The sequence below is a fragment of the Rhinoderma darwinii genome, assembly GCF_050947455.1.
Source record: "Rhinoderma darwinii isolate aRhiDar2 chromosome 12 unlocalized genomic scaffold, aRhiDar2.hap1 SUPER_12_unloc_7, whole genome shotgun sequence".
Classification (NCBI taxonomy): Eukaryota; Metazoa; Chordata; class Amphibia; order Anura; family Rhinodermatidae; genus Rhinoderma; species Rhinoderma darwinii.
The window spans coordinates 297,927-324,827 of NW_027461878.1; the positions used below are offsets into that span (position 1 = coordinate 297,927).

Genomic DNA, 26,901 nt, shown 5'->3' on the forward strand with positions numbered 1-26,901 from the left:
AACGCCCTAACGCTACCCTGCGTAAACAAATGACCACTGAGGCTGATTATTAGACTCAGCACTCAGTGGCCCCAGGGCGCACCCAAAAAAAAAGGTGCAGTAAAAAAAAGGCCACAAAATAAAAACCCTGCACCTATAATTGATCCGATCAGTGATGACGGTCACTGATCAGCGCTCAGCGGCACAGGAAGCACACAGTAAATTGGTGCGGGTAGAAAAAGATGAAAAAAACGTAGCGTCAAAAAAAATGACCACAGATGCTGATGAGTGATGGCGGTCACTGATCAGCACTCAGTGGCCGCAGGATGCACACAGGGAGGTGCAAAAAATAAAAAAAAGTCCTGTGCCAAATATTGGCGGTCAGTGATGGTGGTCACTGATCCACACTCAGCGGCCACAGGACGTAACAAGGGAAAGAGGGGGAGGGGGAAGGGTACAGGGATAAGAAGTTTAGGAAAAAAACAAGTGCTGCTAAAAAAAATAAATCAGCAGCAGCACAGATGATGATGACGAAGGTTCACTCTGCAGCAGGAAGCAGTCAGATGAAGACGTCACAGCAGGATGGCAGCACAGAAGGCCTCAGATTCGGTAAGTATGGCTCACAGATGGTCACACCAGCTCTGCTCACCGTTCCTAACCGGAATGAGGTGGGCAGAGCTGGTGGAGGGTGTTTCAAACACTCGCCATGGCTGCGATTGGTCAATCGGTGCAGACCAACCAATCGTAGCGATCGGGGGGATGGCATCCCTGCCACCTCGTCATCGCTACATGGCAGGGACTGGTGCTGTCCTAGGCAGCACCAATCACCACCATATCACTGTGCCCTGTGGCACAGTGATTGGTGAAAGCCGCAAACGGCCGCAATTGGCCGCTCTGAATTGACCGGCCAATTGCAGCGATCGCCGATGAGGGGCGGTTGAGCCACCCCCCTAGCCCTCGCGTAAAGATGGTCTGCTGTTATGAACAGCAGCCATCTTTACTTTGTAACTTTTATTTTTTCCACTGTAACCCCTTCTTCATTTGGCGTATGGATACGGCAATTTGCGGGAAGTCATGGCTTTCCATGACGTATCTATACGGCAAATGTCGGGAAGGGGTTAAACCACTAGCCGTGATCATATAAGCTACAGTGGCATCACCACGGGTATGCTAAAGCACCACGCCTCCCAGGGTCCGTCCCTTAGAGAAGCCCATGGATTTTTAATTGACATATTTTTTTAAATGCTCACTATACCCCTACTATACCCCTAGATAAATTCCTTGAGGGGTGTAGTTTCCCAAATGGAGTCACTTTTGGGGGGTTTCCACTGTTTTGGCCACTCAGGGGCTTTGCAAATGTGACATGGCCTCTGCAAACCATTCCAGCTAAATTTGAACTCCAAATGGCGCTCTTTCCCTTCTGAACCCTGCCGTGTGTCCAAACAGCCGTTTATGACCACGTGTGCCCCTGAACACTAGACTCTGGATATTATATATATACCACTGAACACCAGACTCTGCATACTATATGTACCACTGACCACCAGACTATGGATACTATATGTACCACTGACCACTAGACTCTGGATACTATATATACCACTGACCAGAAGACTCTGGATACTAAATGTACGACTGACCACCAGACTCTGGATACTATATATACCACTGACCACCAGACTCTGAATACTATATTTACTCACTGGCCACCAGACTGTGGATACTATATGTACCACTGACCACTAGACTCTGGATACTATATGTACCACTGACCACCAGACTCTGGATACTATATGTACCACTGACCACTAGACTCTGGATACTATATATACCACTGACCACAAGACTCTGGATACTAAATGTACGACTGACCACCAGACTCTGGATACTATATATACCACTGACCACCAGACTCTGAATACTATATTTACTCACTGGCCACCAGACTGTGGATACTATATGTACCACTGACCACTAGACTCTGGATACTATATGTACCACTGACCACCAGACTCTGGATACTATATGTACCACTGACCACTAGACTCTGGATACTATATATACCACTGACCACAAGACTCTGGATACTGAATGTACGACTGACCACCAGACTCTGGATACTATATATACCACTGACCACCAGACTCTGAATACTATATTTACTCACTGGCCACCAGACTGTGGATACTATATGTACCACTGACCACTAGTCTCTGGATATTATATGTACCACTGACTACTGGAAACCACATGTAAGTGGATAAGGGTTAGTTCACCACCACTGCATTAGGGATCGGAGGCGGCTGTATGACAATATGGACTAGTGATGAGGCCGGTCAGAGTTTGTGTTTAGTCAGTATTCACCTTAGTCGGCAGAGTCACAGGTGGAGTGAAACTCGTGGGATGATGGGGGTGATGGACGGCACATTGAGAGGCGTCATCCTCATGTTCCATTGGTGTCAGTGCTGCAGGTTTCTTCCAGCGACATAACATATATGATCCCCGTATGGTAAGTTCTTTCTTACGTTTTTTCCTATATGACATTTTATGGCCTGTCACATAAAGGTGAGGTACCCACCAGGGCCGTATTTACCATTAGATACCTGCGGGCACCAGATCACTGTAGTACTACCGGTAATGAATCCTCTTCCTGTGTGTTTTCCGATTTTATGTAACTAAAGCTTAATCGCTGTATAAATGAAAAGTTCTACAACTTCCTAATCTACTTTATGTTTCTTAGCTGAGAGCAGGACTAGCGATGTACAGGTTCACTGCATCTGAATGTGAGCAAGAGTGTCCTCATTCACTGACAGCAAACAGATCTTGAAAATGGTGAGTAATTGAAACATAAATGATATTATAAAGTTGTAGAACTTCTCATGTATACAGGAATAAAGTATTTATTATATGGGGGCATGGCTGTAAATATGCCCCCGGATATGACGACTCCTTGTATAGACCAGTCCTATTGGATCTCTCGGTGTGGACGTCTCTGCAGGGGATTTTTCTTCTTCATGAATGTTGATCTCTGGTGTGAAGGATCTGGTAACAGGAGCATCCATGAGGTGAGGGCCCTGACTGTAGGGGGCAGCATTGTAGCCGATCCTCCATCCCACACTGTGCCCCATTCAGTGTATCCCGTTTAGATAATCCTCCACAATCTAAATAGCCTGTACTTCAGCTCTCTCCTGCACTGATACATTGTAACAAACTCTCACTTATCATTATATAACCAATAAAGCTGTTTTCTGGTTTGGAAACCCCATTTTCAAATGCCCTATTAGGGAATTTTGGGGTAATAGTGTGGGTTCCCCCGTTCAGGACCCTGATTAATTATCCAGAATGGAGAGGGGCTACAAACATCATCTCCTGCTCAGGAGGACCATCACATCCATGTATTACATGCCCAGCCCGGTGATTATAGAACTGTGTAATACTTTAATTCCCCTTTAGAGATGCTGTAGGGAAATTAAACTCTTGCAGCAAGTTCCCCCACAGATTACTGGACCCCTCTAGCAAAACGGTATTTTAAAAACCGGACAACCCCTGTAAGGCTCTGTTCACACCACATTTGGGCTTTAAATCTGACATACTTCTGACATGTCATAGTGACATAGTGACACGTCAGAAGATTGGATTGGTGGGGGTCCGAGCACTGAGACCCCCACCAATCACTAGAATGAAGCAGCTGAAGCCCCCGTGTGAGCGCTCAGTCGCTTCGTGTTTGTTCGGCTTTTTCCAGAAATAAATGTATCGGTGAACGGACTCAATAGAAAGTCTATGAGCCGATACATTTTTCCGGAAAAAGCTGAACAGACAGGAAGCGGCTGAGCGCTCACACGAGACCTTCAGCTGCTTCGTTCTAGTGATTGGTGGGGGTCTCAGAGCTCGGACAACATAAACTACACAGAAGTCCAATGGGAATAAAAACAAGCACAAAGATGTAGGGGGTAAAAGGAAAGTTTTATTTACAGATAAGGGAAGGTTATATTTTATTATTAGGAGATTATTCTAGAAGTATTAAGACTACTATTATTATATACTGTGTATATGTATGTGTCATCTATTTATCTATTATACTAAACCTATCTAAAGGCCGTGTTGATCCAGAGGAAGGCGAAAACCCCCTGTGAGGAATGAGCCAATTGTCCTCATATTAGGGGGGGAAATTCCTTCCTGACCCCAAATATGGCGATCGGCATAAATCCCAGGATCAAAGGCTGAAGTGTAACGTGTAATATGGGGAAAGACTAGGGGAAAATTATTCATTTTTTATATTATTATTTTTAATGAACTGCTGTATTTATTTATGTGTAAACTATAAATTGTATTAAATTAAGAATTATTTTAAATTATTTTCTATATTTATATTATGTCACTTATGTGTGTTACTACTTATTACTCTATCATCCTAAACCTATTTAAGGCCGTGTTGATCAAGAGGAAGGCGAAAACCCCCTGTGAGGAATGAGCCAATTGTCCTCATATTAAGGGGGGAAAATTCCTTCCTGACCCCAAATATGGCGATCAGAATAATCCCAGGATCAAAGGCTAAAGTCTAATCTAAATGTACTATGTGTCTATATGCGGGTGTCTATACTTATCATGTAGTGTGGTGTCTATACTTATTATATAGTGGGGTGATGTGAGTGATGTGGGTGATGTGGGTGATGTGGGTGCATTACTTACCTGGCCTGTGCTGAGGTGAGATCAGGTATAATGGCCGCTCCGGCCCCAGGACTACAACATGCGGCTATTATTCCTGATCTCCCCAGATGGAAACTAAGCACAGGCCGCTCCTGGGGGGTGTAGAGGATCTTCAGGCTGGAGTGATGTCAGATGCCTGCCCGGGATTGGAGGATGGCAAGTCAAGGCTCTGGTGCAGCAGCAAGATGGCAGAGGTGTGGCATGAAGATGGTAAGGAGAGAGATGATGGTCTGGGCAGCCGAGGTAACATACAGCAGCAGAGACTTGAGGCGCGGGTCAGGAGGCATGAAGTTCTGGGCCCTTGTCCTGAGATCTTATTGGTTCCAGCTTGGTGACATGAAGCTGAACCCGGCCAAGGGGTGAAGGGCTTTGTTATTCTCTGGCCACTTCAGATGTTGGTTCTCCAGAACGGGCACAAATGGTGTAAATGGTGGCTGTGCCCTCCTCTCCTGCAGTTCCTCCCAGCCGATGGTGGAGAAGAATGGATGCTCTCTGATGTTCCCGCACACACCGAGGCGCCTCTTAGAATTTTTACGGACCAGTCTCTTGGTCAGATGTTTCACGTCAGGATTAAGCCAAGTTGGAAATTTAGGCTTCGCGGTGGTGATGGCTTTGATAGCCATTTGCCTGACGGGGCCGTTGTAAAATGGGGAGCGTCCTGCTGCCATCCTGGACACCACAATCCCCAGGCTCCACCAGTCAACTGCGGTGCCGTATTTTTTTCTAAGAAGCACCTCGGGGGCCATGTAATGCAACGTTCCCGTCACTCCACGGATCTTATTGGAGGCGGTGACGCCATCTTGGGCCAATCCCAGGTCGATGATACGGACGTGGCCATCTGCATCCAACATTATATTCTCCGGCTTTAGATCTCTGCAAAGAAATAAGACGAGAGAATGACAAATCCGCCCAGTGATCCAGGAGACGGGGGATGGGTCATTTCACCACCAAGCAGAATAGCCATTCAGGAGTGTAGGAAAGCTGGGTGCACTGTTTCCAGCATGTAAAGGAGAATGAAAGAAGGGGGAAGTTCTGCTTACCGGTGGACGATGTTGTGTCCATGGAGGAACTGGAGGCCACATATCATCTCTGCTGTGTAGAATCTGATGGGGAGAACAGAGCGGAGTCTCAATGTCATGAAATCTTCCTCTATCAATTCCCTAATATCATGTTATGATGGAGTGTGTGCGGTCTCTAGCAGAGAGGAGGCGCTGATTATGGCAGCCTGTATTCTGCATTCTCTGTATTATCCTTCATCTGACCTCCCCCCTCATCTTTTCTTCTTTCCACCCCCCTAAGTCTCCTGATTATTTACTCGCCTTACGTTGCCGATGTTCAAGCAGCCGCACATCCTGATCAAAGCCTCCAGGCTGCCACCGGACAGATACTCCGTGATAAAAAATGCCCGCTCCTCAGATTGATGTGCGGCATAGAGGTGGCATAGGAACGGGCAGTGTCTGGCCGCTAGGAGTATCCGCCGCTCTCTCATAATTTCGTCCGTATTGTCCCGTTTGGTGATCATTTTTACGGCCATGTAGGTGTTTCGGCCGGGGACTGATGCCAGGACCACCTGAGGAAAACAAATGGAGATTCCTCATGAGAAGAAGAAGGAACAGGGGTGGACAGAGAGGTGGGTCAGTCGGGTAGTGCCCAGGACTCTACAGCAGAACAAAGCTGAGCTCCCAGCATAATGCAGTGTCTGCTGTTGGGTCCTGTATGGAGAGGTCTTCACGCCTTACCCACATTTGACATAATTATCTTAGTTGGTGGGGGTAGTATGGAGCAGGATCATACGCTATAATAGCGACCGTGGCATCTAAACAGTTAAATAGAGGTAAGCTCCCGCTGTCACCCCATCACCCCTACCCGCAGCGCGATCACAGTGTGTAGATAGTTGTCATGGCAGCCAGGGGGCCTAATGGAGACCCCAAGGTCTGCCAACTTGGTCCTCCTACTAAGCTTAATAGGGGGAGGCTAAAAGAACAATTCAAGCGATACATAAATATTGCAGTCAAAATAAATAAATAAACTTTTTTCTGTTTCGTTTTGTTTAGCTCCTCGAAAAATGGAATAAAAAGTTAAAAAGTGATTAAAAGTTTTATGTAACCCAAAATAGTACCAATAAACAGTACAGCTCGCCCCACAAAAAAGAAGTCCTCACACCGCCCCATCAACAGGAAAATAAAAAAAATTCTGGGTTTCAGAATATGGAGACACACCAAATTAATTTCTTTACAAATTGTTTTTATTGGATAAAAAGTATAAAAAATAAACCAATATAATTTTGGTATCCCCGTTATTGTACTGACCCGCAGAATAAAGGTAACGTGTCATTTTTACCACTTAGTTAACACCATAAAAGCCAAATTATTAAACCAATGGAGGAATTGCTGTTTTTTTTTTTTTTGCTATTTCACCTAAAAAAAAACAGCCTTTTACAATGTTCCCAGTAAATGATATGGAACATTGAATGGAGCCATTAAAAACGACAACTCGTGCCCCCAAAAATCAAAATCTCTCATATGTCGACAGAAAAATACTAAAATGAAAAACTAAAGTAGTGGTTATGGGGGCAGGAATACTTCTGGATGTCCTATTAGGCATCCCATAGGAGAACACTACACCCATCATCCATCTAGCATAACATGGTGACAACAGAGAACAATTGATGGAGATAAAAGGTCAACTTTAGGTTTACCACCCTATAAAATGAAATATTTAGATATTCTACTCACTTTGCCAAAGCTGCCCCTACCCAGGACCTGGTGGATGGTGAAGCGGCTGATGGTAAGCCTGGCATAGGGGCTGGATGTTCCAGGGTCTTGGCTGCTCCCAGGTCTTGGCTCCTCATCCTCCAATCCTCTGTCCTTGGCTCCTCTCCTCTTCTTCGTCATCTTCTTGAATCCGGTGACGCTGTCCTCCTCCCTCTTCCTCTTCTCCTCTTCTCGCTTCTCTTCGTCTTCTCCATGTCCATTGGACGCCATTTTCACCAATATCGTCCTACCTGTAGACTTCAGTCCGATCGCTGCCGTCGACAGTTGAAAGTAAACGGCAGTTGGTCGTGTGCAGGTCACGTGATGTCAGAGGTCATGGAATCCTCAGGTGGCACCTGCCTGGCAGTAACCTGCTCTGCTATGTCTGATGTGGGCATCATGAGTGCCAGTCTAGTGTCCAGAGCTGTGTTTCCCAACCAGGGTTTCTTATGGCCTGGTCAGGGGTCTGCAGAACACAGTAGCAATACATGCCACTCCTACAGTAGAGATAAACAACGGTTATTTGCTCAGGTTATTGGCAAAACCCTTTTCATCCACAATATAGAATCTGGGTTTATATTTAGGGGTCTGTATTTATTTAGGGGTCTGGTCTGGGGTCTGTATTTATTTAGGGGTCTGGGGTCTGTATTTATTTAGGGGTCTAGTCTGGGGTCTGTATTTATTTAGGAGACTGGTATGTGGTCTCCATTGATTAGGGGTCTGGTCTGGGGTCTGCATTTATTTAGGGGCCTGGTCTGGGGTCTGTATTTATTCAGGGGTCTGGTCTGGGGTCTGTATTTATTTAGGGGTCTGGTCTGGGGTCTGTATTTATTTAGGGGTCTGGTCTGGGGGTCTGCATTTTTTTAGGGGTCTTTTCTGGGGTCTGTATTTATTTAGGGGTGTGGTCTGGGGACTGCATTTATTTAGGGGTCTAGTCTTGGGTCTGTATTTAGGTGTCCGGTCTGGGGTCTGTATTTATTTAGGGGTCCGTTCTGGGGTCTGTATTTAGGGGTTTGGTCTGGGGTCTGTATTTATTTAGGGGTCTGGTCAGGGGTCTGTAATTATTTAGTGGTCTGGTCTGTGGCCTGCATTGATTTAGGGGTCTGGTCTGGGGTCTGTATTTATTTAGTAGTCTAGTCTGTATTTATTTAGGGAAGTGGTCTGGGGTCTGTATTTATTTAGGGGTCGGGTCTGGGGTCTGTAGTTATTTAGGGGTCTGGTCTGGGGTCTGTATTTAGTTAGGGGTCTATTTATTTAGGGGTCCAGTCTGTGGTCTGTATTTATTTATGGGTCTGGTCTGGGGTCTGTAATTATTTAGGGGTCTGGTCTGGGGTCTGTAATTATTTAGGGGTCTGGTCAGGGGTCTGTAATTATTTAGTGGTCTGGTCTGTGGCCTGCATTAATTTAGGGGTCTGGTCTGGGGTCTGTATTTATTTAGTAGTCTAGTCTAGGGTCTGTATTTATTTAGTGGTCCGGTCTGGGGTCAGCATTTATTTAGGGGTCTGGTCTGGGGTCTGCATTTATTTAGGGTTCTAGTCTGGGGTCTATTTATTTAGGGGTCCAGTCTGGGGTCTGTATTTAGGGGTCTGGTCTGGGGTCTGTATTTATTTAGGGGTCTGGTCTGTGATCTGTATTTATTTAGGGAAGTGGTCTGGGGTCTGTATTTATTTAGGGGTCGGGTCTGGGGTCTGTAGTTATTTAGGGGTCTGGTCTGGGGTCTGTATTTAGTTAGGGGTCTATTTATTTAGGGGTCCAGTCTGTGGTCTGTATTTATTTATGGGTCTGGTCTGGGGTCTGTAATTATTTAGGGGTCTGGTCTGGGGTCTGTAATTATTTAGGGGTCTGGTCTGGGGTCTGTATTTATTTAGGGGTTTGGTCTGGGGTCTGCATTTATTTAGGGGTCTGGTCTGGGATCTGTATTTATTAAGGGGTCTGATCTGGGGTCTGTATTTATTTAGGTGTCTGGTCTGGGGTCTGCATTTATTTAGTGCTCTAGTCTTGGGTCTGTATTTATTTAGGCGTCCGGTACATGGTCTGCATTAATTTGGGGGTCCAGTCTGGGGTCTGCATTTATTTAGGGGTCCGGTCAGGGGTCTGAATTTATTTAGGCGTCTGGTCTGGAGTCTGTAATTATTTGGGGGTCTGGTCTGTGGTCTGTAATTATTTAGGCGTCTGGTCTGGAGTCTGTAATTATTTGGGGGTCTGGTCTGGGGTCTGCATTTATTTAGTGCTCTAGTCTTGGGTCTGTATTTATTTAGGCGTCCGGTACATGGTCTGCATTAATTTGGGGGTCTGGTCTGGGGTCTGTATTTATTTAGGGGTCCAGTCTGGGGTCTGCATTTATTTAGGGGTCCGGTCAGGGGTCTGTATTTATTTAGGGGTCTGGTCTGGGGTCTGTATTTATTTAGGGGTCTGGTGTGGGGTCTGTATTTATTTAGGGGACTGGTCTGTGGTCTCCATTGATATAGGGGTCTGGTCTGGGGTCTGCATTTATTTAGGTGTCTGGTCTGGGGTCTGTATTTATTTAGGGGTCTGGTCTGGGGTCTGTATTTATTTATGGGTTTGTTCTGGGGTCTGTATTTATTTAGGGATCTAGTCTGTGGTCTGTATTTATTTAGTGGTCTAGTCTGGGGTCTGTATTCATTTAGGGTTCCGGTCTGGGGTCTGAATTAATTTGGGGGTCTGGTCTGGGGTCTGTTTTTATTTAGGGGTCTGGTCTAGGGTCTGCATTTATTTATGGGTCTAGTCTGTGGTCTGTATTTATTTAGGGATCTAGTCTGTGGTCTGTATTTATTTAGTGGTCTAGTCTGGGGTCTGTATTCATTTAGGGTTCCGGTCTGGGGTCTGAATTAATTTGGGGGTCTGGTCTGGGGTCTGTTTTTATTTAGGGGTCTGGTCTAGGGTCTGCATTTATTTATGGGTCTAGTCTGTGGTCTGTATTTATTTAGGGATCTAGTCTGTGGTCTGTATTTATTTAGTGGTCTAGTCTGGGGTCTGTATTCATTTAGGGTTCCGGTCTGGGGTCTGAATTAATTTGGGGGTCTGGTCTGGGGTCTGTATTTATTTAGGGGTCTGGTCTGAGTTCTGTATTCTTTTAGTACTCTTTTCCTGGGTCTGTATTTATTTAGGGGTCTGGTCTAGGGTCTGCATTTATTTAGGGGTCCGGTCTGGGGTCTGCATTAATTTGGGGGTCTGGTCTGGGGTCTGTATTTATTTAGGGGTCTGGTCTAGGGTCTGCATTGATTTAGGGGTCTGGTACATGGTCTGCATTAATTTAGGGGTCCAGTCTGGGGTTTGTATTTATTTAGGGGTCCGGTCTGGGGTCTGAATTTATTTAGGCGTCTGGTCTGGGGTCTGTAATTATTTAGGGGTCTGTATTCATTTAGGGGTCTGGTCTGGGGTCTGTATTTATTTAGGAGTCTGGTCTGGGGTCTGCATTCATTTAGGAGTCTGGTCTGGGGTCTGTATTTATTTAGGAGTCTAGTCTGGGGTCTGTATTTATTTAGGCGTCAGGTACGTGGTCTGCATTAATTTGGGGGTCTGGTCTGGGGTCTGTATTTATTAAGGGGTCTAGTCTGGGGTCTGTTTTTATTTAGGGGTCTGGTCTGGGGTCTGAATTTATTTAGGGGTCTGGTCTGAAGTCATTAAATATTTAGGGGTCTGTGGTCTGCATTGATTTAGGGGTCTTGTCTGGGGTCTGTATTCATTTAGGGGTCTGGTCTTGGGTCTGTATTTATTTAGTGGACCGGTCTAGGGTCTGCATTTATTTAGGGATCTAGTCTGGGGTCTGCATTCATTTAGGGGTCTACTCTGGGCTCTGCATTTATTTAGGGGTGTGGTCTGGGGTCTGTATTTATTTAGGGGTCCGGTCTGGGGTCTGCATTAATTTGGGGGTCTGGTCTGGGGTCTGTATTTATTTAGGGGTCTGGTCTAGGGTCTGCATTGATTTAGGGGTCTGGTACATGGTCTGCATTAATTTAGGGGTCCAGTCTGGGGTTTGTATTTATTTAGGGGTCCGGTCTGGGGTCTGAATTTATTTAGGCGTCTGGTCTGGGGTCTGTAATTATTTAGGGGTCTGTATTCATTTAGGGGTCTGGTCTGGGGTCTGTATTTATTTAGGAGTCTGGTCTGGGGTCTGCATTCATTTAGGAGTCTGGTCTGGGGTCTGTATTTATTTAGGAGTCTAGTCTGGGGTCTGTATTTATTTAGGCGTTCGGTCTGGGGTCTGTAATTATTTAGGGGTCTGTATTCATTTAGGTGTCTGGTCTGGGGTCTGTATTTATTTAGGAGTCTGGTCTGGGGTCTGCATTCATTTAGGAGTCTGGTCTGGGGTCTGAATTTATTTAGGGGTCTGGTCTGGGGTCTGTATTTATTTAGGGGTCTGGTTTGGGGTCTTTATTCATTTAGGGGTCTAGTCTTGGGTCTGTATTTATTTAGGGGTCTGGTCTGTAGTCTGCATTAATTTTATGGGTCTGGTTTGGGGTCTGTATTCATTTAGGGGTTCAGTCTGTGGTCTGTATTTATTTAGGAGTCTGGTCTGGGGTCTGTATTCATTTAGTGCTCTAGTCTTGGGGCTGTATTTATTAAGGGGTCTGGTCTAGGGTCTGCATTTATTAAGTGGTCTAGTCTGGGTTCTGTATTTATTTAGGGGTCCGCATTTATTTAGGGGTCTGGTCCATGGTCTATTTATTTAGTGGTCTGGTCTGGGGTCTGCATTTATTTAGGGGTCTAGTCTGGGGTCTAATTTATTTAGGGGTCTGTTCTGGGGTCTGTATTCATTACGGGTCTAGTCTGTGGTCTGCATTCATTTAGGGGTGTGCTCTGGGGTCTGTATTTATTTAGGGGTCTGGTTTGGGTTCTGTATTCATTTAGTGCTCTAGTCTTGGGTCTGTATTTATTTAGGGATCTTGTCTGGGGTCTGTATTTAGGTGTCGGGTCTAAGGACTGCATATATTTAGGGGTGTGGTCTGGGGTCTGCATTTATTTAGGGGTCTAGTCTGAGGTCTGTATTTATTTAGTGGTCCGGTCTGTGGTCTGTATTCATTTAGCGGTCTGGTCTTGGGTCTGTATTTATTTAGGGGTCTGGTCTAGGGTCTGCATTTATTTAGGGGTCTAGTCTTGGGTCTGTATTTAGGGGTCTGGTCTAGGGTCTGCATTTATTTAGGGGTCCGGTCTGGGGTCTGTATTTATTTAGGGGTCTGGTTTGGGGTCTGTATTAATTTAGGGGTCTGGTCTAGGGTCTGCATTTATTTAGGGGTCTTGTCTAGGGTCTGTATTCATTTTGGGGTCCAGTCTGGGGTCTGTATTTATTTAGGTGTAGGTCTGGGGTCTGTATTCATTTAGGGGTCAGGTCTGTGGTCTGTAATTATTTTGGGGTCTGGTCTGGGGTCTGTATTTATTTAGGGGTCTGGTCTAAGGTCTGCATTTATTTAGGAGTGCGGTCTGGGGTCTGTATTTATTTAGAGGTCTAGTCTGGGGTCTGCATTTATTTAAGGGTCTAGTCTGGTCTGTATTTATTTAGGGGTCTGGTTTGGGGTCTGTATTAATTTAGGTGTCCGGTCTGGAGTCTGCACTAATTTGGGGGTCTAGTATGGGGTCTGTATTTATTTAGGGGTCTGGTCTGGGGTCTGCATTTATTTAGGGGTCTGGTCTGGGGTTTGAATTTTATTAGGGTTCCGGTCAGGGGTCTGCATTTTTTAGGGGTCTAGTCTGGGGTCTGTATTTATTTAGGGGTCCGGTCTGAGGTCTGCATTAATTTGGGGGTCTAGTCTGGGGTCTATTTATTTAGAGGTCTAGTCTGCGGTCTGAATTTTATTAGGGGTCCGGTCAGGGGTCTGCATTTATTTAGGGGTCTAGTCTGGGGTCTGTATTTATTTAGAGGTCCAGTCTGGGGTCTGCATTTATTTTGGTGCCTGGTCTGTGGTCTGCATTGATTTAGGGGTCTGGTCTGGGGTCTGTATTTATTTAGGGGTCTGGTCTGGGGTCTGTATTTATTTAGGGGTCTAGTATTGGGTCTGCATTTATTTAGGGGTCTAGTATTGGGTCTGCATTTATTTAGGGGTCTTGTCTAGGGTCTGTATTCATTTTGGGGTCCAGTCTGGGGTCTGTATTTATTTAGGTGTAGGTCTGGGGTCTGTATTCATTTAGGGGTCAGGTCTGTGGTCTGTAATTATTTTGGGGTCTGGTCTGGGGTCTGTATTTATTTAGGGGTCTGGTCTAAGGTCTGCATTTATTTAGGAGTGCGGTCTGGGGTCTGTATTTATTTAGAGGTCTAGTCTGGGGTCTGCATTTATTTAAGGGTCTAGTCTGGTCTGTATTTATTTAGGGGTCTGGTTTGGGGTCTGTATTAATTTAGGTGTCCGGTCTGGAGTCTGCACTAATTTGGGGGTCTAGTATGGGGTCTGTATTTATTTAGGGGTCTGGTCTGGGGTCTGCATTTATTTAGGGGTCTGGTCTGGGGTTTGAATTTTATTAGGGTTCCGGTCAGGGGTCTGCATTTTTTAGGGGTCTAGTCTGGGGTCTGTATTTATTTAGGGGTCCGGTCTGAGGTCTGCATTAATTTGGGGGTCTAGTCTGGGGTCTATTTATTTAGAGGTCTAGTCTGCGGTCTGAATTTTATTAGGGGTCCGGTCAGGGGTCTGCATTTATTTAGGGGTCTAGTCTGGGGTCTGTATTTATTTAGAGGTCCAGTCTGGGGTCTGCATTTATTTTGGTGCCTGGTCTGTGGTCTGCATTGATTTAGGGGTCTGGTCTGGGGTCTGTATTTATTTAGGGGTCTGGTCTGGGGTCTGTATTTATTTAGGGGTCTAGTATTGGGTCTGCATTTATTTAGGGGTCTAGTATTGGGTCTGCATTTATTTAGGGGTCTGGTCTGGGGTTTGAATTTTATTAGGGGTCTTGTCAGGGGTCTGCATTTATTTAGTGGTCTAGTCTGGGGTCTGTATTTATTTAGGGGTCCGGTCTGAGGTCTGCATTAATTTGGGGGTCTAGTCTGGGGTCTATTTATTTAGAGGTCTAGTCTGCGGTCTGAATTTTATTAGGGGTCCGGTCAGGGGTCTGCATTTATTTAGGGGTCTAGTCTGGGGTCTGTATTTATTTAGGGGTCCAGTCTGGGGTCTGCATTTATTTTGGTACCTGGTCTGTGGTCTGCATTGATTTAGGGGTCTGGTCTGGGGTCTGTATTTATTTAGCGGTCTTGTCAGGGGTCTGCATTCATTTAGGGTTCTAGTCTTGGGTCTGTATTTATTTAGGGGTCTGGTTTGGGGTCTGTATTAATTTAGGGGTCTAGTCTTGGGTCTGTATTTATTTAGGGGTCTGGTCTGGGGTCTGTATTTATTTAGAGATCTAGTCTGGGGTCTGCATTTATTTAGGGATTTAGTCTGGGGTCTGTATTTATTTAGTGGTCCGGTCTGTGGTCTGTATTTATTTAGGGGTCTGGTCTGGGGTCTGCATTAATTTAGGAGTCTGCTCTGGGGTCTATATTTATTTAGGGGTCTGGTTTGGTGTCTGTATTTATTTAGGGGTCTAGTCTTGGGTCTGTATTTATTTAGGGGTCTGGTCTGGGGTCTGTATTTATTTAGGGGTCTGGTCTGGTGTCTGTATTTATTTAGGGGTTCGGTCTGGGGTCTGCATTTATTTAGGCGTCTGGGGTCTGTATTTATTTAGGGGTCTAGTCTTGGGTCTGTATTTATTTAGGGGTCTGGTCTGTGGTCTGCATTAATTTAGGGGTCTGCTCTGGGGTCTGTATTTATTTAGGGGTCTGGTTTGGGGTCTGTATTAAATTACGTGTCTAGTCTGGGGTCTGTATTTATTTAGGGGTTCAGTCTGGGGTCTGTGTTTATTTAGGGGTCCAGTCTGGGGTCTGAATTTATTTAGGGGTCTGGTCTGGGGTCTGTAAATATTTAGGGGTCTGGTCTGTGGTCTGCATTGATTTAGGGGTCTAGTCTGGGGTCTGTATTTATTTAGGGGTCCGGTCTGGGGTCTGCATTAATTTGGGGGTCTAGTCTGGGGTCTGTATTTATTTTGGGGTCCAGTCTGGGGTCTGTATTTATTTAGGGGTCTGTAATTATTTTGGTGCCTGGTCTGTGGTCTGCATTGATTTAGGGGTCTGGTCTGGGGTCTGTATTTATTTAGGGGTCTGGTCTGGTGTCTGCATTTATTTAGGGATCTAGTCTGGGGTCTGTATTTAGGGGTCTGGTCTAAGGACTGCATATATATGGGGTGTGGTCTGGGGTCTGTATTTATTTAGAGATCTAGTCTGGGGTCTGCATTTATTTAGGGATTTAGTCTGGGGTCTGTATTTATTTAGTGGTCCGGTCTGTGGTCTGTATTTATTTAGGGGTCTGGTTTGGGGTTTGTATTCATTTAGGGGTCTAGTCTGGGGTCTGTATTTATTTAGTGGTCCGGTCTGTGGTCTGTATTCATTTTGGGGTCCAGTCTGGTGTCTGTATTTATTATAGGTGTAGGTCTGGGGTCTGTATTCATTTAGGGGTCAGGTCTGTGGTCTGTATTTATTTAGGGGTCTTGTCTAAGGTCTGCATTTATTTAGGGGTGTGGTCTGTGGTCTGTATTTATTTAGAGGTCTAGTCTGGGGTCTGTATTTATTTAGGGGTCCGGTCTGTGGTCTGTATTTATTTAGGGGTCTGGTCTGTAGTCTGCATTAATTTAGGGGACTGGTTTGGGGTCTGTATTCATTTAGGGGTCTAGTCTGGGGTCTGTATTCATTTAGGTGTCCGGTCTGGGGTCTGCACTAATTTGGGGGTCTAGTATGGGGTCTGTATTTATTTAGGGGTCTAGTCTGGGGTCTGAATTTATTTAGGGGTCTGGTCTGGGGTCATTAAATATTTAGGGGTCTGGTCTGGGGTCTGTATTTATTTAGGTGTCTAGTCTTGGGTCTGTATTTATTTAGGGGTCTGGTCTGGGATCTGCATTTATTTAGGGGTCTGGTCTGGGGTCTGTATTTATTTAGGTATCTAATCTGGGGTCTGCATTCATTTAGGGGTCTACTCTGGGGTCTGTATTTAGGGGTCTGGTCTAAGGACTGCATTTATTTAGGGGTGTGGTCTGGGGTCTGTATTTATTTAGGTGTCTAGTCTGGGGTCTGTATTTATTTAGGGGTCCGGTCCGGGGTCTATTTATTTAGGGGTCTTGTCTGGGGTCTGTATTCATTTAGGGGTCTAGTCTGGGGTCTGCATTCATTTAGGGGTCTTTTCTGTGGTCTGTATTTATTTAGGGGTCTGGTCTTGGGTCTGTTCATTTAGGGGTCTAGTCTTGGGTCTGTATTTATTTAGGGGTCTGGTCTGGGGTCTGTATTTATTAAGGGGTCTGGTCTGGGGTCTGTAAATATTTAGGGGTCCGGTCTGAGGTCTGCATTTATTTAGGAGTCTGGTCTGGGGTCTGCATTGATTTAGGGGTCTGCTCTGTGGTCTGTATTAATTTAGGGGGTCTAGTCTTGGGTCTGTATTTAGGGGTCTGGTCTGGGGTCTGTATTTATTTAGGGGTCTGGTCTGGGGTCTGCATTAATTTAGGAGTCTGCTCTGGGGTCTGAAATTATTTAGGGGTCTGGTTTGGTGTCTGTATTTATTTAGGGGTCTAGTCTTGGGTCTGTATTTATTTAGGGGTCTGGTCTGGGGTCTGTATTTATTTAGGGGTCTGGTCTGGTGTCTGTATTTATTTAGGGGTTCGGTCTGGGGTCTGCATTTATTTAGGCGTCTGGTCTGGGGTCTGTATTTATTTAGGGGTCTAGTCTTGGGTCTGTATTTATTTAGGGGTCTGGTCTGTGGTCTGCATTAATTTAGGGGTCTGCTCTGGGGACTGTATTTATTTAGGGTTCTGGTTTGGGGTCTGTATTTATTTAGGGGTTCAGTCTGGGGTCTCTATTTATTTAGGGGTCTGGTCTGGGGTCTGTAAATATTTAGGGGTCTGGTCTGTGGTCTGCATTGATTTAGGGGTCTAGTCTGGGGTCTGTATTTATTTAGGGGTCCGGTCTGGGGTCTGCATTAATTTGGGGGTCTAGTCTGGGGTCTATTTATTTAGGGGTCTAGTCTGGGGTCTGAATTTTATTAGGGGTCCGGTCAGGGGTCTGCATTTATTTAGGGGTCTAGTCTGGGGTCTGTATTTATTTAGGGGTCCAGTCTGGGGTCTGTATTTATTTAGGGGTCTGGTTTGGGGTCTGTAATTATTTTGGTGCCTGGTCTGTGGTCTGCATTGATTTAGGGGTCTGGTCTGGGGTCTGTATTTATTTAGGGGTCTGGTCTGGGGTCTGTATTCATTTAGGGATCTAGTCTTGGTTCTGTATTTATTTAGGTGTCTGGTCTGGGGGCTGTATTTATTTAGGGGTCCGGTCTGGGGTCTGTATTTATTTAGGGGTCTGGTCTGGGGTCTGTATTCATTTAGGGGTCTAGTCTAGGGTCTGTATTTGTTTAGGGGTCTAGTCTTGGATCTGTATTTATTTAGGGGTCCAGTCTGGGGTCTGTATTTATTTAGGGGTCCGGTCTGGGGTCTGAATTTATTTAGGCATCTGGTCTGGGGTCTGTAATTATTTTGGGGTCTGGTCTGTGGTCTGCATTGATTTAGAGGTCTGGTCTGGGGTCTGTATTTATTTAGGGGTCTGGTCTGGTGTCTGCATTTATTTAGGGATCTAGTCTGGGGTCTGTATTTATTTAGAGATTTAGTCTGGGGTCTGTATTTATTTAGTGGTCCGGTCTGTGGTCTGTATTTATTTAGGGGTCTGGTTTGGGGTCTGTATTCATTTAGGGGTCTAGTCTGGGGTCTGTATTTATTTAGTATTCCGGTCTGTGGTCTGTATTCATTTTGGGGTCCAGTCTGGGGTCTGTATTTATTTAGGTGTAGGTCTGGGGTCTGTATTCATTTAGGGGTCAGGTCTGTGGTCTGTAATTATTTTGGGGTCTGGTCTGGGGTCTTTATTTATTTAGGGGTCTGGTCTAAGGTCTGCATTTATTTTTAGGGGTGTGGTCTGGGGTCTGTATTTATTTAGAGGTCTAGTCTGGGGTCTGCATTTATTTAAGGGTCTAGTCTGGGGTCTGTATTTATTTAGGGGTCCGGTCTGTGGTCTGTATTTATTTAGGGGTCTGGTCTGTAGTCTGCATTAATTTAGGGGACTGGTTTGGGGTCTGTATTCATTTAGGGGTCTAGTCTGGGGTCTGTATTCATTTTGGTGTCCGGTCTGGGGTCTGCACTAATTTGGGGGTCTAGTATGGGGTCTGTATTTATTTAGGGGTCTGGTCTGGGGTCTGAATTTATTTAGGGGTCTGGTCTGGGGTCATTAAATATTTAGGGGTCTGGTCTGGGGTCTGTATTTATTTAGGGGTCTAGTCTTGGGTCTGTATTTATTTAGGGGTCTGGTCTGGGATCTGCATTTATTTTGGGGTCTTGTCTGGGGTCTGTATTTATTTAGGTATCTAATCTGGGGTCTGCATTCATTTAGGGGTCTACTCTGGGGTCTGTATTTAGGGGTCTGGTCTAAGGACTGCATTTATTTAGGGGTGTGGTCTGGGGTCTGTATTTATTTAGAGATCTAGTCCCGGGTCTGCATTTATTTAGGGGTCTAGTCTGGGGTCTGTATTTATTTAGGGGTTCGGTCCGGGGTCTATTTATTTAGGGGTCTTGTCTGGGGTCTGCATTCATTTAGGGGTCTAGTCTGGGGTCTGCATTCATTTAGGGGTCTTTTCTGTGGTCTGTATTTATTTAGGGGTCTGGTCTGGGGTCTGTATTTATTTATGGGTCTAGTCTGGGGTCTGTATTCATTTAGGGGTCTAGTCTGGGGTCTGTATTTATTTAGGGGTCTAGTCTGGGGTCTGTATTCATTTAGGGGTCTAGTCTTGTGTCTGCATTTATTTAGGGGTCTTGTCTGGGGTCTGTATTTATTTAGGGGTCTGCATTGATTTAGGTGTCTGGTCTGGGGTCTGTTCATTTAGGGGTCTAGTCTTGGATCTGTATTTATTTTGGGGTCTGGTCTAGGGTCTGTATTTATTTAGGGGTCCGGTCTGGGGTCTGCATTTATTTAGGCGTCTGGTCTGAGGTCTGCATTTATTTAGGCATCTGGTCTGGGGTCTGTATTTATTTAGGGGTGTGCTCTTGGGTCTGTATTCATTTAGGGGTCTAGTCTGGGGTCTGTATTCATTTTGGTGTCCGGTCTGGGGTCTGCACTAATTTGGGGGTCTAGTATGGGGTCTGTATTTATTTAGGGGTCTGGTCTGGGGTCTGAATTTATTTAGGGGTCTGGTCTGGGGTCATTAAATATTTAGGGGTCTGGTCTGGGGTCTGTATTTATTTAGGGGTCTAGTCTTGGGTCTGTATTTATTTAGGGGTCTGGTCTGGGATCTGCATTTATTTTGGGGTCTGGTCTGGGGTCTGTATTTATTTAGGTATCTAATCTGGGGTCTGCATTCATTTAGGGGTCTACTCTGGGGTCTGTATTTAGGGGTCTGGTCTAAGGACTGCATTTATTTAGGGGTGTGGTCTGGGGTCTGTATTTATTTAGAGATCTAGTCTGGGGTTTGCATTTATTTAGGGGTCTAGTCTGGGGTCTGTATTTATTTAGGGGTCCGGTCCGGGGTCTATTTATTTAGGGGTCTTGTCTGGGGTCTGTATTCATTTAGGGGTCTAGTCTGGGGTCTGCATTCATTTAGGGGTCTTTTCTGTGGTCTGTATTTATTTAGGGGTCTGGTCTGGGGTCTGTATTTATTTATGGGTCTAGTCTGGGGTCTGTATTCATTTAGGGGTCTAGTCTGGGGTCTGTATTTATTTAGGGGTCTAGTCTGGGGTCTGTATTCATTTAGGGGTCTAGTCTTGGGTCTGCATTTATTTAGGGGTCTTGTCTGGGGTCTGTATTTATTTAGGGGACTGGTCTGGGGTCTGCATTGATTTAGGTGTCTGGTCTGGGGTCTGTTCATTTAGGGGTCTAGTCTTGGGTCTGTATTTATTTTGGGGTCTGGTCTAGGGTCTGTATTTATTTAGGGGTCCGGTCTGGGGTCTGCATTTATTTAGGCGTCTGGTCTGGGGTCTGCATTTATTTAGGCATCTGGTCTGGGGTCTGTATTTATTTAGGGGTCTGCTCTTGGGTCTGTATTTATTTAGGGGTCTGGTTTGGTGTCTGTATTCAATTAGGGGTCTAGTCTGGGGTCTGTATTTATTTAGGGGTTCAGTCTGGGGTCTGTATTTATTTAGGGGTCTGGTCTGGTGTCTGCATTTATTTAGGGATCTAGTCTGGGGTCTGTATTTAGGGGTCTGGTCTAAGGACTGCATATATTTAGGGGTGTGGTCTGGGGTCTGTATTTATTTAGCTGTCTGGTTTGGGGTCTGCATTTATTTAGGGGTCTAGTCTGGGGTCTATATTTATTTAGGGGTCTGGTCTGGGGTCTGTATTCATTTAGGGGTCTAGTCTTGGGTCTGTATTTATTTAGGAGTCTGGTGTCAGTATTTATTTAGGGGTCTGGTCTGTGGTCTGCATTGATCTAGGGGTCTGCTCTGTGGTTTGTATTTATTTAGGGGTCTGGTTTAGGGTCTGTATTCATTTAGGGGTCTAGTCTTGGGTCTGTATTCATTTAGGGGTCTAGTCTGTGGTCTGCATTAATTTAGGAGTCTGCTCTGGGGTCTGTATTTATTTAGGGTTCTGGTTTAGGGTCTGTATTCATTTAGGGGTCTAGTCTGGGGTCTGTATTTATTTAGGTGTCCAGTCTGGGGTCTGTATTTATTTAGGGGTCCAGTCTGGGGTCTGGATTTATTTAGGGTTCTGGTCTGGGGTCTGTAAATATTTAGGGGTCTGGTCTGGAGTCTGTATTTATTTAGGGGTCTGGTCTGTGGTCTGCATTGATTTAGGGGTCTGCTCTGGGGTCTGTATTTATTTAGGGGTCTAGTTTGGGGTCTGTAATTATTTTGGGGTCTGGTCTGTGGTCTGCATTGAATTAGGGATCTGGTCTGGGGTCTGTATTTATTTAGGCGTCTGGTCTGGGGTCTGTATTCATTTAGGGGTCTAGTCTTGGGTCTGTATTTATTTAGGAGTCTGGTCTGGGGGTCTGTATTTATTTAGGGGTCTGGTCTGTGGTCTGCATTGATTTAGGGGTCTGCTCTGGGGTCTGTATTTATTTAGGGGTCTGGTTTGGGGTCTGTAATTATTTTGGGGTCTGGTCTGTGGTCTGTATTGAATTAGGGGTCTGGTCTGGGGTCTGTATTCATTTAGGGGTCTAGTCTTGGGTCTGTATTTATTTAGGAGTATGGTCTGGGGTCTGTATTTATTTAGGGGTCTAGTCTGGGGTCTGTATTTATTTAGTATTCCGGTCTGTGGTCTGTATTCATTTTGGGGTCCAGTCTGGGGTCTGTATTTATTTAGGTGTAGGTCTGGGGTCTGTATTCATTTAGGGGTCAGGTCTGTGGTCTGTAATTATTTTGGGGTCTGGTCTGGGGTCTTTATTTATTTAGGGGTCTGGTCTAAGGTCTGCATTTATTTTTAGGGGTGTGGTCTGGGGTCTGTATTTATTTAGAGGTCTAGTCTGGGGTCTGCATTTATTTAAGGGTCTAGTCTGGGGTCTGTATTTATTTAGGGGTCCGGTCTGTGGTCTGTATTTATTTAGGGGTCTGGTCTGTAGTCTGCATTAATTTAGGGGACTGGTTTGGGGTCTGTATTCATTTAGGGGTCTAGTCTGGGGTCTGTATTCATTTTGGTGTCCGGTCTGGGGTCTGCACTAATTTGGGGGTCTAGTATGGGGTCTGTATTTATTTAGGGGTCTGGTCTGGGGTCTGAATTTATTTAGGGGTCTGGTCTGGGGTCATTAAATATTTAGGGGTCTGGTCTGGGGTCTGTATTTATTTAGGGGTCTAGTCTTGGGTCTGTATTTATTTAGGGGTCTGGTCTGGGATCTGCATTTATTTTGGGGTCTGGTCTGGGGTCTGTATTTATTTAGGTATCTAATCTGGGGTCTGCATTCATTTAGGGGTCTACTCTGGGGTCTGTATTTAGGGGTCTGGTCTAAGGACTGCATTTATTTAGGGGTGTGGTCTGGGGTCTGTATTTATTTAGAGATCTAGTCTGGGGTCTGCATTTATTTAGGGGTCTAGTCTGGGGTCTGTATTTATTTAGGGGTCCGGTCCGGGGTCTATTTATTTAGGGGTCTTGTCTGGGGTCTGCATTCATTTAGGGGTCTAGTCTGGGGTCTGCATTCATTTAGGGGTCTTTTCTGTGGTCTGTATTTATTTAGGGGTCTGGTCTGGGGTCTGTATTTATTTATGGGTCTAGTCTGGGGTCTGTATTCATTTAGGGGTCTAGTCTGGGGTCTGTATTTATTTAGGGGTCTAGTCTGGGGTCTGTATTCATTTAGGGGTCTAGTCTTGTGTCTGCATTTATTTAGGGGTCTTGTCTGGGGTCTGTATTTATTTAGGGGTCTGCATTGATTTAGGTGTCTGGTCTGGGGTCTGTTCATTTAGGGGTCTAGTCTTGGATCTGTATTTATTTTGGGGTCTGGTCTAGGGTCTGTATTTATTTAGGGGTCCGGTCTGGGGTCTGCATTTATTTAGGCGTCTGGTCTGAGGTCTGCATTTATTTAGGCATCTGGTCTGGGGTCTGTATTTATTTAGGGGTCTGGTCTGGGGTCTGCATTTATTTAGGGGTGTGCTCTTGGGTCTGTATTCATTTAGGGGTCTAGTCTGGGGTCTGTATTCATTTTGGTGTCCGGTCTGGGGTCTGCACTAATTTGGGGGTCTAGTATGGGGTCTGTATTTATTTAGGGGTCTGGTCTGGGGTCTGAATTTATTTAGGGGTCTGGTTTGGGGTCTGTATTTATTTAGGGGTCTAGTCTTGGGTCTGTATTTATTTAGGGGTCTGGTCTGGGATCTGCATTTATTATGGGGTCTGGTCTGGGGTCTGTATTTATTTAGGTATCTAATCTGGGGTCTGCATTCATTTAGGGGTCTACTCTAGGGTCTGTATTTAGGGGTCTGGTCTAAGGACTGCATTTATTTAGGGGTGTGGTCTGGGGTCTGTATTTATTTAGAGATCTAGTCTGGGGTTTGCATTTATTTAGGGGTCTAGTCTGGGGTCTGTATTTATTTAGGGGTCCGGTCCGGGGTCTATTTATTTAGGGGTCTTGTCTGGGGTCTGTATTCATTTAGGGGTCTAGTCTGGGGTCTGCATTCATTTAGGGGTCTTTTCTGTGGTTTGTATTTATTTAGGGGTCTGGTCTGGGGTCTGTATTTATTTATGGGTCTAGTCTGGGGTCTGTATTCATTTAGGGGTCTAGTCTGGGGTCTGTATTTATTTAGGGGTCTAGTCTGGGGTCTGTATTCATTTAGGGGTCTAGTCTTGGGTCTGCATTTATTTAGGGGTCTTGTCTGGGGTCTGTATTTATTTAGGGGACTGGTCTGGGGTCTGCATTGATTTAGGTGTCTGGTCTGGGGTCTGTTCATTTAGGGGTCTAGTCTTGGGTCTGTATTTATTTTGGGGTCTGGTCTAGGGTCTGTATTTATTTAGGGGTCCGGTCTGGGGTCTGCATTTATTTAGGCGTCTGGTCTGGGGTCTGCATTTATTTAGGCATCTGGTCTGGGGTCTGTATTTATTTAGGGGTCTGCTCTTGGGTCTGTATTTATTTAGGGGTCTGGTTTGGTGTCTGTATTCAATTAGGGGTCTAGTCTGGGGTCTGTATTTATTTAGGGGTTCAGTCTGGGGTCTGTATTTATTTAGGGGTCTGGTCTGGTGTCTGCATTTATTTAGGGATCTAGTCTGGGGTCTGTATTTAGGGGTCTGGTCTAAGGACTGCATATATTTAGGGGTGTGGTCTGGGGTCTGTATTTATTTAGCTGTCTGGTTTGGGGTCTGCATTTATTTAGGGGTCTAGTCTGGGGTCTATATTTATTTAGGGGTCTGGTCTGGGGTCTGTATTCATTTAGGGGTCTAGTCTTGGGTCTGTATTTATTTAGGAGTCTGGTGTCAGTATTTATTTAGGGGTCTGGTCTGTGGTCTGCATTGATCTAGGGGTCTGCTCTGTGGTTTGTATTTATTTAGGGGTCTGGTTTAGGGTCTGTATTCATTTAGGGGTCTAGTCTTGGGTCTGTATTCATTTAGGGGTCTAGTCTGTGGTCTGCATTAATTTAGGAGTCTGCTCTGGGGTCTGTATTTATTTAGGGTTCTGGTTTAGGGTCTGTATTCATTTAGGGGTCTAGTCTGGGGTCTGTATTTATTTAGGTGTCCAGTCTGGGGTCTGTATTTATTTAGGGGTCCAGTCTGGGGTCTGGATTTATTTAGGGTTCTGGTCTGGGGTCTGTAAATATTTAGGGGTCTGGTCTGGAGTCTGTATTTATTTAGGGGTCTGGTCTGTGGTCTGCATTGATTTAGGGGTCTGCTCTGGGGTCTGTATTTATTTAGGGGTCTAGTTTGGGGTCTGTAATTATTTTGGGGTCTGGTCTGTGGTCTGCATTGAATTAGGGATCTGGTCTGGGGTCTGTATTTATTTAGGCGTCTGGTCTGGGGTCTGTATTCATTTAGGGGTCTAGTCTTGGGTCTGTATTTATTTAGGAGTCTGGTCTGGGGTCTGTATTTATTTAGGGGTCTGGTCTGTGGTCTGCATTGATTTAGGGGTCTGCTCTGGGGTCTGTATTTATTTAGGGGTCTGGTTTGGGGTCTGTAATTATTTTGGGGTCTGGTCTGTGGTCTGTATTGAATTAGGGGTCTGGTCTGGGGTCTGTATTCATTTAGGGGTCTAGTCTTGGGTCTGTATTTATTTAGGAGTATGGTCTGGGGTCTGTATTTATTTAGGGGTCTAGTCTTGGGTCTGTATTTATTTAGGGGTCTGGTCTGGGGAGTGCTTTTTTATTTAGGGGTCCGGTCTGCGGTCTGCATTTATTTAGGAGTCTGGTCTGGGGTCTGTATTTATTTAGGGGTCTAGTCTTGGGTCTGTATTTATTTAGGGGTCTGGTCTGTGGTCTGTATTAATTAAGGGGTCTGGTCTAGGGTCTGCATTTATTTAGGGGTCTGGTCTGGGGTCTGTATTTAGTTAGGGGTCTGGTCTGTGGTCTGTGTTTATTTAGGGGTCTAGTCTTGGATCTGTATTTATTTAGGGGTCTGGTCTGGGATCTGTATTTATTTAGGGGTCCGTTCTTGGTCTGTATTTTTTTAGGGGTCCGGTCTGGGGTCTGCATTTATTTAGGAGTCTGGTCTGGGGTCTGCATTTATTTAGGGGTCTAGTCTGGGGTCTGTATTTATTTAGGGGTTCAGTCTGGGGTCTGTATTTATTTAGGGGTCCGGTCTGGGGTCTGAATTTATTTAGGCGTCTGGTCTGGGGTCTGTAATTATTTTGGGGTCTGGTCTGTGGTCTGCATTGATTTAGGAGTCTGGTCTGGGGTCTGTATTTTTTTTAGGGGTCAGGTCTCGGGTCTTTATTCATTTAGGAGTCTGGTCTGGGGTCTGCATTTATTTAGGGGTCTGGTCTGGGGTCTGTATTTATTTAGGGGTCTGGTCTTGGGTCTGCATTGATCTAGGGGTTTGCTCTGGGGTCTATTTATTTAGGGGTCTGGTTTGGGGTCTGTAATTATTTTGGTGTCTGGTCTGTTGTCTGCATTGATTTAGGGGTCTGGTCTGGGGTTTGTATTCATTTAGGGGTCTAGTCTTGGGTCTGTATTTATTTAGGAGTCTGGTCTGCGGTCTGTATTTATTTAGGGGTCCGATCTGGGGTCTGCATTTATTTAGGAGTCTGGTCTAGGGTCAGAATTTATTTAGGGGTCTGGTCTGTTTTCTGCTTTGATTTAGGGGTCTGCTCTGTGGTCTGTATTTATTTAGGGGTCTGGTTTGGGGTCTGTATTCATTTAGGGGTCTAGTCTTGGGTCTGCATTAATTTATGAGTCTGCTCTGGGGTCTGTATTTATTTAGGGGTCTGGTTTGGGGTCTGTATTCATTTAGGGGTCTAGTCTGGGGTCTGTATTTATTTAGGGGTCTGGTCTGGGGTCTTTATTTATTTAGGTGTCCGGTCTGGGGTCTGGATTTATTTAGGGGTCCGGTCTGGGGTCTGGATTTATTTAGGGGTCTGGTCTGTGGTCTATATTTATTTAGGGGTCTGTGGTCTGCATTGATTTAGGGGTCTGGTCTGGGGTCTGTAATTATTTAGTGGTCTGGTCTGTGGTCTGCATTGATTTAGGGGTCTGGTCTGGGGGTCTGTATTTATTTAGGGGTCTGGTCTGGGGTCTGTATTTATTTAGGGGTCCAGTCTGGGGTCTGCATTTATTTAGGGGTCTAGTCTGGGGTCTGTATTTTTTTAGGGGTCCACTCTGTGGTCTGTATTTTATTAGGGGTCCGGTTTGGAGTCTTTATTCATTTAGGGGTCTGGTCTGGGGTCTGTAATTATTTAGTGGTTTGGTCTGTGGTCTGCATTGTTTTAGGGGTCTGTAATTATTTAGGGGTCTGGTCTGTGGTCTGTATTTATTTAGGGGTCTGGTCTGGGGTCTGTATTTATTTAGGGGT

The 26,901-nt window shown here is 45.3% G+C and overlaps 2 protein-coding genes across 5 annotated transcripts in view; one reads left to right on the forward strand and one right to left on the reverse strand.

Moving 5' to 3' along the window:
* Nucleotides 1–26,901, forward strand: part of LOC142698202 (protein kinase C delta type-like) — a 329,486-nt gene that overhangs the window by 200,992 nt on the left and 101,593 nt on the right. For 2 of the 3 annotated variants that reach the window (XR_012865730.1, XM_075847848.1), the window contains one exon: nt 2,720–2,811. The exons of the other annotated variant lie outside the window; for it this stretch is intronic. The gene's annotated coding sequence lies outside the window, so the exon portion shown is untranslated. The remainder of the gene's footprint in view (nt 1–2,719; nt 2,812–26,901) is intronic. 3 annotated transcript variants of the gene reach the window in all.
* The window catches only part of LOC142698201 (protein kinase C delta type-like), a 35,423-nt gene continuing 12,452 nt past the window's right edge, over nt 3,931–26,901 (reverse strand). The window contains exons 1-3 of one of the 2 annotated variants that reach the window (XM_075847847.1): nt 7,422–7,888; nt 5,727–6,256; nt 3,931–5,559 (exon numbers count right to left, since the gene is read on the reverse strand). In XM_075847847.1, coding sequence (XP_075703962.1) covers nt 5,001–5,559; nt 5,727–5,824 — 657 coding nt within the window. In that variant the 5' untranslated portion in view covers nt 5,825–6,256; nt 7,422–7,888 and the 3' untranslated portion in view covers nt 3,931–5,000. Of the gene's footprint in view, nt 5,560–5,726; nt 6,257–7,421; nt 7,889–26,901 lie in introns of those variants that run through there. The other variant, XM_075847846.1, reaches the window with a different exon arrangement.